Raw genomic sequence first — 12,902 nt, 5'->3', positions numbered from 1 at the left:
TATAATTAACGTTATATAATCTACGTTAATCAAATGTGGTAATTGTATCATTGTTCTAAGGAACTAGCATATCGAGTTTGGTTTGAACTCCGTAAGGCTAGCACTGCGTCTGAATTATTTCTGATTGAATCGGATTTGCTATTTCACCGTGATCTTAAGAGTGAGAAAATATAAGGTTTACCTTTGATTGGACATACTAGACGTCATCATCTAATTATTAGTTATATTTTCTGGAAACACATATTACATGAGACGACTGTAGAAAAATCGCTGAAGCTGCGAGTCGCTAGCTCTACATGCGAACCCACATCGACGAGTCCTCATCAGCAGAATATACTTTTCGTAATTAATTATAAATTAATATAAATCATTCAATATCTGAACTTAACATTGTTCAGTATTGTTTCAAATTAGTGTAAGTTTAGTTTAATTGAAGAAATTTGATTTTTTTTTTAAAATCCTAAGGCTGTAAAAAACCTAATTCACATACTGGAATAACAGAGAAATAATTAATAAAAAATCATCAACTATATTCATAAAACTGTAACAGCTTTATTGACGGTCAGATTCATTACTATATTCACTATCTTTTCGTCATTGAACTGAGTGTTTTTAAAATGCATTTAATATCGGTTTTGTTTTAGGTAGAAGATGCTACTTATAATGCTTAGAGATATCTACTCTTTAATCCTCTTTAATATCAACAACAATAGCTAGTATTTATGCAACTGAAAGTAAAGGAACAGGCTAACGCAGGAGGCGTTACGATAACAGCTTTTTTCTTTATAAGGAGAAGGATCGGAGCTTTACCACGCTGCATACGTTTGGGACATTTCGTACGACAGGTGCAGGTTTCCTCACGATATTTTCTTTCACCCTCGAGCACAAGTTGAATTAAACAAATTATGCACATGAATATTCAGGCTTGAACCCGTAATGTTCGGTTAATATCAGACTATAGCCATTTGGACAGTATCAGTTCTTTTATTTAACTTAAGAAATTTAAATAATTTTATGCATTAAATCCTACCTTAAATCAGACAGCTCTTCAAGAAATGCTTCTCCGTCCACAGGAACTGCTCGGTTTTTGAACATTAGGAAAGGGAGGTCACCCATCTGCTCTATAGCGCTGTCGGTGCTGGCAAAGCGTTGCGTTAAATTTGACCTTGAATGAAAATCTAAAATTACTCAATGAAATAGCCGTACCAATGTTAATCTGGAGCAATTATACCTGGTGGTATAAACGCTCCAGATATACCAAGCTTTGTGCAAAAACGGCTGGGTAGGTACCACGCACTCATCAGACATTCTACCGCCAAACAACAGTACTCAGTATTATGGTAATCTGGTTTAAAGGGAGAGTGAGCCAGTGTAACTACAACTACAAGGGACATAACCTCTTAGCTCCCGAGGTTCTTACAACGCCACTATCTATGGGTGGTGGTAACCATCAGGTGGTCCATATGTTCGTTTGAAAAACTGAACAAATAAAAATACAATTTTTGTCCTCATATGCTTTATAATTATATAGTTAGACAATTGTTGTCTTCTTCATTTGAATGTCGAGTCACTGGTGAAAGAAAGAGACCAGTTAACAAACTATCACTGACTCTAAGATTCTACAGCTTAATAAGACACTTTTATACACGCTATACAATATTTATGAGTAAGACCGTGAGTCTTTATTGAGAAGTTTACAGATAACGGATTAAAAGTTGAATATACTCAACTATCGCATCAGGTGCCGCATTTATAGTTTATTTTGTGTAGTTTTTCCGTCAAGGAAAATTTCCTAAGAAATCTTTCTATGCTTTAAAGTTTATCTAAATCTAAATTGTTTATTTTCCTTGTCTTAAAAATCACTTAGTTTATATTTTTTAGTTACTACCTACACGGGCTCTATACGGGAACAGTAAGGTTCTATATACAACGTTTAGATTGAAAAACAAAAATAAAGAGGAAAATCCCTTATTTTTTCGTCTAGGCAAGTTGAAATTCTCGGTTTTTCTCTATAGTAATAATATGTGTGTCTCATACAAATAAGCCTTTCTCTTGAATCTCTTTGTTTATTGATGAAAACCGCCTTAATATCCGTTGCGTGGGTTAAAAGATCAAAATGTACAGATGGGAAGCGATTCTGTTTTATACTATGTAGAGACAAAAGATACTAATTTTATTTTATCTGGGTGGGGTGAGTACCCAATGTATTTTTCCATTCCACTCGGTCTTCGTGCTTTACCTTACTCCACGTTTTATTGATGCCCGTGACTTCCGCTGTAGCGCCAGGCTTGCTTAGGCCTATGTTTTCTTTTCCATCAAGGTTTAAATATAAATCTGCCTTAGTGATATGGTTTTAATCCCCTCGGAGGATGTATCCGATACAGTTCCATTAGCGATGCCTAATTTGTTGCTCTTTCATTCTTAAATCCGGGATAATATACACACACATATATAGATACAAGTTTTTTTTATTTTGTTTTCTTAGTTATTTTAGTAAGCAAGTAAAACTGATTCACTAAACTATTTAATAAATATTGAGTAGGATGAAATATTTTTCAATGAATTATTCTTATTATAATAAAAATATTTATCGCATATTTTACTAGTTTGATTGTAGTCATCATGGATACATACATACATGTTAACTCTCTTAAGTCATTAAAATTAAGATCAAAGATAAAATTCAATAAGAAAATAAAAGTTAATACATCTCGCTGATTAATCACGAAACCTCAGAAACTATAGCACCTACAAATTTGAAATTTGTCTGGATGGTAGTGTTTTATAAATTTTGCGCGTGTAAAGCCGCAGGTTCGGCTAGTAAACATAATAAATCGTAGCCAAAAATATTTAATCTGAATATTCATTAATTACCGAATAGATGACATCGTTCATTTATTACGCAATCAGGATTTTGAAATTACATCTCAACCGACCACGTCTGGAGTAAAGAAAACAAAAAAATATAATTAATTTTGTACAAGGGACGCCCACGCTTATAGAAGCGGACGCTTATGACAAAATACTAACATAACTTCAATCAGGTTCTACTTGGAATATGGATATTAAAGTATCCATTAAGCATTCATAATGCTATTTTCAGGGAGTTTGAACATAAGAATTTAATTACATTTTATTCAACGGTACGACAGTATTCAAAAGGTTAAATTCTACGTTAAAGGCTATAATGGAGGAGTTGATTCTCTATGTTATGTTAGAAGTAACGTCGAGCTTGGGTACCAGGTAACTTGTTGTAGCTTTGCCACGTATAAGTCGCAAAAGCGAGTAAAAAAATATTGGCAACTATGACATTAGCTCATACTGAAACTGTAGCCTATTTAAGTGTAGCCTAAGTGGAGTCAATTAGGTATAGCTTATGTGGATTTAAATCCAGACTTCACGTGTCTAAAGTCTGTTTATATTTAATATCATGTATGACAGTTACTGAAGGTATTTTGAGAAAAGCTGGCTTTAATTTGATTCACGTCAAAGGAAATTTTATCTCGTGTTTACTCACTAAGCTAGTAAAACACTGTTATAAAATAAACTCTTAGCCTTATATAGCCATAGCCTTTAAATATGAACAATTTATGAATGAAAATAATATACGAGCATTTATTACTATCCCGTATTAGAGTAAAGCTATGGAATTAACTTCAAAACTCCACGGAATCAGAGGGGGCCTTAACCTAGCTGTGGGATATTAATATTAGGTAGGAAGCTTAATTTACCTAATATACGTCTATATTCCAAGGGATGAAAGAAAGACAACTGCTTATAGCGGAGATGAGTCTGTTGAGAGGAATGTGTGGTGTTACGCGAATGGATAAAGTAAGGAATGTGTACATAAGAAGTAGTTTGAAAGTGGCAATCATGGAATGAGCATGAGGAATGAGGACCTTGTTGTGAGGAAGGTCTTGAGCATGGACGTGGATGGATATAGAGGAAGACGACGACCAAAGAAACGATGGATATATTGTACGAAAGACGATATGGCTGGAAATAATGTTACTTGTGAGATGACATCAGGCAGAGAAGTATGGAAGAAAAAGAAACTCGCAAAAAATAAATCATTCACCAGTACAACAGTAAATCCATAAAAAGTCTGATTATTCAGCATTATATTCAAAATAAATATATATTTTGTCAACATACCTAAGCGTACTCCCATTGGTGAATATGAAGAAAGCCACTTCTGATCTTTCTTGCTGCAGTCTGGTGACCAGTTTTCCCAACTCCGTCGCTCGGCTGACCTAAGAGAAAGTGATGGTATTAATAATTCTAAGAAGAATTTTATTAGTTCAGTGATTAAAAAAAAAATCTTTTTTGTGCAATAGTCGACTGGTTGTTAGGGCTTTGTCTGGGTAGGTACCACCCACTCATCAAATATTCTACCGCCTCGCAGCGTTATATGATACGTTCTTTTCCCGTTTGCAGGTTCAGTTAACCATTGTAACTATAGGTACAAGAGACATCTAATCTTCGTTTCCAAGGCTAGTGGCGCATTGAAGATGTAAGGAATCGTTAAAATTTCTTACAATTAAAGTTAATTAAAGTTAAAGGTAATACGACCAATTACCGTCAATAGTCTGCCAATTTTTGTTATAAAAAAAAGTAACCAAGGGAACTTTTTATTTAAGCAGTACAATAACACGCACGCACGCACCTGTCTCTAGTACAGGGCTAAAAAAAATCTAAACGTTATTTTTATTAGAATCCATTTATTTTATGAGATTTTTCTTATAAAGAGTGATATGTACAGAGTACCTATGACACAGAGATTACTTCTACAGATATTTAATACGGTACAGTCACAAATATTATTTCTGAACTTAATCGCTATATATGGTACCTTCTGTAAATAGTTTTAAAAAAGATTAGTGCAACTTATTACCATTTTCCAGTTAAGACATTGTTTTGGAATTATAAGTATTAAAATTTGTTGTAAATAATTATAAAAAATTAAGCAAATTAAGCAAATCCAAATAGAGAATTAATGGTTCAAACCTATAGCACGACAACTGAATATTCATGTGCTTAATTTATTTCTATAATTCATCCCGTGCTTGGCGATGATACAGTACGAAAACTATATAAGCAGTTTGGTGGACATTAACAAGTTCTCATTTTATTTTATGCCCATAGGATTCTACAAGCACGCTATCCATTAAATACTCGTCTGTCTCATTTATTGTTTAAGATGGATGGTACAGATAAAATAAAACAATTGAAGCGTGTATAAAATGAAAACAAGAGTTTTGTGTTCAAAACATTTCATCCTAACATTAAAATTACAAGCAAAATTTATATTCAAGAAAATAATAAACAAAATTTTGTCTGGTCTTTCATTCATCTATGAGATGTTCTATCGTCGGGTGGACACGGGTGTTGACACCAAATGATTACAATTTTATTCTACGCTGAAGCGACAGTGGAAAATATTAACACATTTTAACGAGTAGGGGGAACGGTATAGAAAATTTGTTTATTTTGAGAGCTAGTTGTTAGCCCGTTGGATTATGATTGTTTTTTTTTTTCATTTTAGTAAATTCAAGTATTACTATGTATCCAAAATGGTTATTATAAACGTTAGACATGATATAAATAATTCTTATAAATAAATGTTAGTAAAATTTTGGATCGAAATTTTACACGATAGAAATGGTGATGATGACCTGATCAATTCCTGGCGAGTTTCTTGGAGACTAGCCATATATGCAGCAGATACTATACATGTTGGAGTACACTAATTTTTAAATTTAAATAGAACGATAATCAATCAATTGCTTTACGAGCTTTCAGAAGCGCACAAACGCAATTTACGTGGCAAAAACGCAATATATTTTTATTTGGCGTAATCACAATAAACGAACCCATGACACAAAGCAAATTACGTTTTATGATATTGTCTTGAGCGATTTCAGCCAATTTCGCGATCAATCTCAAAGGAGACTAGCCAACGATGCAGGACATATAATAGTGCACAAATGTGTGTGCAACCACAGTTGCACTCTTTATTACCCCACTCTCATAACCAGATGGAACGGCAAAAGGCTTTTCTGGTAGAGTGTGACTGGAAATATTTCAGACAGAGGCGATCATTTTGTGTGATTTCCGATACACGGGAGTGTATACACTTCCAAATACCAGACTACAGCTGCTACTTTTGATAAAAAAAACCCTATCAAATGTTATGGACCCGATATGGAATTTGAACCAGGCAAACCAACATAGCATACATTAAGAAATGTCCATAATGTGATTGTGTAAAAATGTATCTACGAATTGAGTATAAAATTATTTTCAATACTTTTTGTTTTCAAATAGTTAATTACGTCATCAATTTGGTAATAAATCGGGTAAAATTACAAAATTGTATCTTGTCACTATTTTATGCCAAATTTAAATAATTTGATTGATTGACGATCGATTATTATTTTGTTATAGAAATTGTAGGAAATTTAATTTGTAATCAATTTATAATCTTAGCAGTTTTGGAGGAAAGTAGAAAATGAAGGAAAACAACTCAATTTCAATATGGCGGCATAATAATTTCAATAAATTGGTCTCCAATTTTGAATTTTACTAACATTAAATTTAACTTAAAATTATGTTATAAAATTTTAGAACAGTTTAGTTCGTTAAAAGCCAAATATGATTATCTCAAATGGAAAGAAAAAGAAACTCATCTCGCATCAATTAATATAAAATGTTAATATCTACTTCGTAACAGATTGATTAAAATATTTTTTCAACAAAAAAATAATTAAAAGTGATATCTAGATGAGAAATTATATGCAACAGGGTTGTTTGAAATGTTATATTCGTATCGAAGACTTTAATTAGTACGTGCAAATGAAAGATTATCATTGTTACTCTACAAAACATGAACGCAAGAAACGGTTGATAGTTTGCTAGTAGACGTTGAATACCAATTTACTTCCTCCAAGAAAATGAACTAGACCTGTCCTAGTGGATAAGACAGGGTATTATAAGTTTTGTAAGGGTTTTGCCAATGTCCAGTATTATAATTGGTAATAGAATAAAGATATACAAGAATAAGTAAAATTGTACGCGAAATTTGACTCTCAATCTAAATGTAACTACTGGCACAAGGGACGTAACATCTTAGCTCTCAAGGTTGGTGACGCACGGGTCTGATGTAAGACATGGTTATTATTTCTTACAGAGCCAATATGGTGGTAGCCACATACCATCAGGTGGTCCATTTATCCGTCCACCTACCTATTACCTTACCTTGAAAAGAAAACGATATTCTAAAGAAACTGCACTGGTATGGTTTTTTTGTTATCCTGAAACTCAAAACGCTACCTAAGTATTCTTATAAACTACATGAACAAAGTTGATTCGAACGTTTATTAGTGAAATGATATTTCTTACGTTAACTTCTGAATAAAATAATTTTCATGAAACGTAAATATAACAAAATAAATAAATATTCTTGGCTCTCTCTTAATATATTTCTCAATAAAAGGTTTTTGGTCCTGAGCCAAGAAATAAGTTGAACTTCGACCATTTTATTTTGATCTTGAATACTGCGAATTTTAATGCAAATCCGTTATCACTTAAATTATATATCAATCTCTGGAGGCCAACGTACTTTTGTTGGTTGTTTTGAAACAAAATAAGTCAATATATCTATGAGACGTTATTTAACAAATGTGGATAAATGTTGTTTTATCGAAATCAGTCTGTTTTCAAAATTGCATGCAGATAGGAAAATAACACACATTCAGGTATATCAAACTAACGAATTTAATAAACACGTCTGCTGGGTTCTCGTTGGTGTCTACTAAAATCTCTACAAAATTTATAATTCAATTTAACTTTGAAATCATTATCGACGAAACACCAAACAACAGTCATATCATTCCACTGGTCAAGAGCTTTATACTATGTTAAGAAAAAGAGTCTGTATATTAATAATATTTCGTCTTATTAGCCTTTCTTACGACATACGTATGTATGTAGCTTACAATAGGATATTCTTTTCATAGCAAAAATGCGCAAAATGGACTGCAAAAAATGCAGCTATTTGAGTTCTACCTAGCGACTTCTTTTTAATATACACCTGTATATTCAGTAAATGGTTGCACCGACAGTACTTTCTAGCTAATAAAATAAAAACATTATTAATAGACACAAAACAGACTTAATCAAAATAATATTCTCTGTCAAGGTCTCAGTATAGATCATATCGACGTGAACTGTATTTTTACTAAGTGTATGTTTGTGGAATGAGTTTTTCTTTCACCGATGATTAATGAACATTACATTAACTTTCATTAAAGTTTTAAATTCTTAGATTAGTTGATGTAAACATGTCTCATAATCTTGTTTCGAAAACAAAATGGCGTATACGCTCAGAAACGTGTCAACTACTACAAAACTATACTTAAATGTGCAACTATAGAAGTACATTGATTAACAATTCCGTTTTGTTTACGAAGCAGTGGAGCGAATAAAAGCATAAACAGGCGAGATGCAGAATAGCTCTTAGCTTATAGGGTTCAACGTCCATAGATTACGAAGCCACTCAATAATACGAAAATGCATTTTGCAAGAAATGACTTTCACGTGGAATTAGGGCATGGAGATGAGTCTTTTTACATTTCAAAGAACCCTTTCACTCTAAGATAGAAGGTATGATTAATCCGTAAAAAAATAAAAATAAAAATATGAAAATGGAGTAGTCTCTATATATATTGAGAAGGGAGTAGTGGGACTGCTGTGCAAAGTCCTCCACTCTTTTTGAGGCTTGGAGTTGTACTTGGTAGGGCTTTGTGCAAGCCCGTCTGGTTAGGTACCACCCACATATTAGATATTCTACCACTATACATTAGTACTCAGTATTGTTGTGTTCCGGTTTAAAGGGTGAGTGAGCCAGTGTCACCAGGATATAGAGTCTTGTTCCCAGGGTTAGTGGCGCATTGACGATTTAAGATTTTTAATATTTCTTACAGCCCACTTGTCTATGGGCGGTGGTGAGTAATACCATCAGGTGGCCCGTTTGCCAGTTCGCCTAAATTTATCATTAAAAAAATAATAATAACACGCTTCAATGAAAATAATATGAACACATGCAGGTTTCACCAGCTTTATTGGAAATGAAAAGTCGTTATTTCTAGTTTAGTTTTGAACTTGTAATCTTCCGTTAATTCACCATTTTAACCACTGGGACATATTAACCCAATTACATATATACATATATACTGTTAATTAATTCGTTTAGAAATTATAGTTAATAATGATAACTTACCTGTTCTTCAACATCAGCAACCTCCATTCCATTGGTGAGACTGTTCCTCAAGGATAGTGTAGTCTGTACTATCAGAGCTAGGATGGGTATAAAGGGCAATAGGAGAAGCCTCCAGAGCTGGCAGCGTCGGCTTCGGCACCAACGGCGAACCTTAAAGCCACAACTTCTATTGTCTACTGGTTTCAGCCGCTTTGGGGTTGCTGTGGAAGAAATTTGATGTCATATTCTCTGTTATAATATTTGAATATTAACAATATTAATAATTACGCTCATAGTTTTGGATCTTTTAAAAGGTCTTATTCTATTTTCTTGGAAATGTTATTTTGGAGTCAATCATTTTTTTTTGTTATAAATATAAATGAATAAAGTGAATAAAAGCCGGCAACAACTTTGTAAGACAGACAAACCACTCCTCGCAGATGTAGTTTTATATATTTTTTTAAGTTTGAAGTGAAATATACGATTCTATGATGGGTGGAGGCGAGAATTTAGGGTGAGATTTTAAAGACTCATAACTGTTAAGCATCAATTGTTACGTGTGAGAAGAAAGATATGATATAGAAAGAAATAGAGCAAAACATATCAGAAGTATTCATCATCCTGTATATAACGGTTTTTTTAATGTACTAAATTTGTCATTTTTTTAAATGTTCTTTATTAATGAGAATCTATGTATATAAAAGCGAAATACCACTGATTAATCACGTAATCTCAGAAACTAAAACCTACAAACTTGAAATTTGGCAGGTAGGCTTCTTATATATTGACATCCGCTAAGAACGAATTTTCCGAGACTTTATGTGTAATAAATTGTATTCTTTAGACGAATTACATTTATTGGAGCTCTGATGTTATTGGCTAATGAGCAATATTCTATTGATAAAACGGTAAGTGGATGGATTACCTGGGTGGAAAGTGTAAACGAATACTTATTTAGTAGAACTTGAGAAAACTGGATGAACTGATATTGTATTTAGTGATGCGTAAACTATTCTTTCGCTTTGCTGCAATCTATAAGACTGACGCCGTGAAAAGGGACGGAAGTGTGTAACAGGAAGCCTTTGAAGCGCGCGCTATTTAAATTGACCAATGAGCGTATGTGCTGATAGAGTTGGCCGTCAGTTGGTGCCAACATATTTCTGAGAGGAATAATGTTAATTTTGCATATGTCTAAGGTAAGATACCAGATGTTACATCATATGCGACTACTGGAAGGTTTGATCGCTTTATTTATTTTGGAAACCAATGGTATCACTACAATTATTTAAAAAAAAAAAAACTTAACCGATAATATATTCCGATATTGCATTAAATACAAATATTATACTTGAACTTATAATTAATTAATAAAAAAAATAATTAATCACACCTATTACATTTTTACATTAACTGTAATGTAAATTTCCCACTGGGCTAAGGCCTCTTCTTTTGAGGAGAAGGTTTGAAGCATATTCCACCACGCTGCTAAATTGCGGGTTGGTGGAAACAAATGTGATTGAAATTAGACACATCCAGGTTTCCTCACGATGTTTTCATTCACCGCCGAGCACGAGATCAATTATAAACACAAATTAAGCACATGAGAATTCAGAGGTTCTTCCGTGGGTTTGAATTCGCAATCATCGGTTAAGGTGCACGATTCCATAACCACTGGGCCATCTCGACTATTCAATAACAGCTAGCATTCATTAAAATATTCATTACGTAATTTTTTTAAATAGAGAAATGAAAAAGTCTGCTTTTGTAAACAGTTTAATGGGCTACGTACAACTTCTATAATATTAATAAACAGCTTTTGACAAATATAGTTTTACTTGCAGAAACAAAAATAATTTAGAATTTCAATTTCGTGGCAATTCGACATTTAATTTTGCAGTAAATAAGGTGAGCCGGTTTCGTAGTCAAACATCGTGTTTTAATAAATATTGACCCCACTGAGCGGTCAGCAGCCGACATAAATGGATAAAATTATTTTATTAAATGAAGTAATCGTTGTAAGGGTCATGTTGATCCGGCCTTGTACAGTCACTATGGATTATTAAAACCTTTTTGTATGGTCACATTAAAAAAAAGATTTAAATATAATTTAAAAATTCATAGAATAGCGCGAATTTCTGAATTTACTATGAAATAACATTGTAAGCCTGTTTATTTGAAAACAGCGACTATGCAAGTTTCTTGCCGTTTCATCTCGTTAGACTCTGTGGTAGTGTTTAAATATTGACGATTCAAAAACTTTACTGTAAATTTTACTTGGATAAAATACAATATTTGATCTGGAATATCAAAACCGATCTGAAGGGCTTCATCATACTCACAATTCCTTACTTCTTTTTCTAAAGCGAGATTAAAACAAAACACTAATTTATTTGTTGGTAGGACTTTGTGCAAGAACATCTGGGTAGGTATACCACCCACTCGTGATGTATTCTACTTAGCCGTAATACTTTGTATTGTTTCGGATTGAAGGGTAAGTTAGTCAGTATAACTGAAGATACAGAGGATATAAAGTTGTGCCTACAGTTATACTGGTTAAATTTCTAAGGTTGGTGCCTCATTATATATATAATAATTGCTTAAAACTTCTTACGTTTATTTATGGATGATGGTATTCATTTGACACTAGGTGGCTCAAATGCCCATACGCCTATTTCATAAAAAAAAAATCCTTCTAAAAATTCAGACATTTCATATGAATCCGGGAATAAAGAGCGATTCCCAATGATTTATTTAATTTGAGAGGCATAATTAAGATTACAATTATATATACAACTACATATATATATTAGTCTAGGCCTAGTATATATATATTACTAGGCCTAGACTAAATATACGGCCGAAGATCATTAGGTCCCGTATAGAATGAAATCACAGATAGTAAATTTATTGAGTTTTGCCATTCTTTGATATCCCGGAATCCGGATAGTTGGAAGTTTATTCCTGTGCCTTCTAAAGTAGGTTACGCCCTTGATCCTGCGCCAGGCTTCTTTGCGGTCTTGTCAGGTTTGCTGCACCATAGAGAGAGATAGAAAGTGTTCCTGTGTTTGGGCACACACTTTGCACTATAATATCTGTGTAGTTGGCTGCTCTCTCTTGATTGGTCGCCAGCCCAAAATATGTCACGACGATATCATCATATGTTTCCAGTTAATATCGGGTCAACGTCAATGGGCGTTGTTACGTAATAAATCGTCTGAAGAAAACGATATAATATTTTACTTTTGTTTGTTTACTGAAGCGTACCCTTAAACTATTTTCCTTATACACCAAAGCGACAATATTTTCATAAAAGCAGTTTGTTTTTCCTCAGCACTGTTCGTAGACATACATATATATCAAAATTTTTAACTAATGTTATTATGATGACAGTGAGTTTATTACGTATACACGTTTTAAATACTGAAACTAGTATGAAATTTTACACACTCAGTATTTATTGGTACAGAGAAGATGCATCAATTTAATAATACAATAATAAAAGAGCGTTGCCCTGTAGTAGAGGATTGGGTTAACTCATTGGCGCGAAGTTTGGGTGCCTCTGACATGCAATTTCTAAATCATTGAATGTTGGTTGTTTTAGTTTGTTTATGTTATTCATTGTTATTAAATTAGACAATGTTAT

At 33.1% G+C, this 12,902-nt stretch overlaps 1 protein-coding gene across 1 annotated transcript in view; it reads right to left on the bottom strand.

The window, feature by feature from the left end:
- The window catches only part of LOC125068376 (receptor-type guanylate cyclase gcy-1), a 67,132-nt gene that overhangs the window by 44,356 nt on the left and 9,874 nt on the right, over positions 1–12,902 (bottom strand). Inside the window, exons 2-4 of the mRNA XM_047677475.1 lie at positions 9,281–9,480; positions 4,156–4,253; positions 1,031–1,165 (exon numbers count right to left, since the gene is read on the bottom strand). Of these exons, the coding sequence (XP_047533431.1) occupies positions 1,031–1,165; positions 4,156–4,253; positions 9,281–9,480 (433 nt within the window). The remainder of the gene's footprint in view (positions 1–1,030; positions 1,166–4,155; positions 4,254–9,280; positions 9,481–12,902) is intronic.

This window comes from Vanessa atalanta, chromosome 13, assembly GCF_905147765.1.
Source record: "Vanessa atalanta chromosome 13, ilVanAtal1.2, whole genome shotgun sequence".
NCBI classification, from domain to species: Eukaryota; Metazoa; Arthropoda; class Insecta; order Lepidoptera; family Nymphalidae; genus Vanessa; species Vanessa atalanta.
The sequence above is the reverse complement of the archived record's forward strand: the minus strand, read 5'-3'. Positions and strand labels throughout refer to the sequence as shown.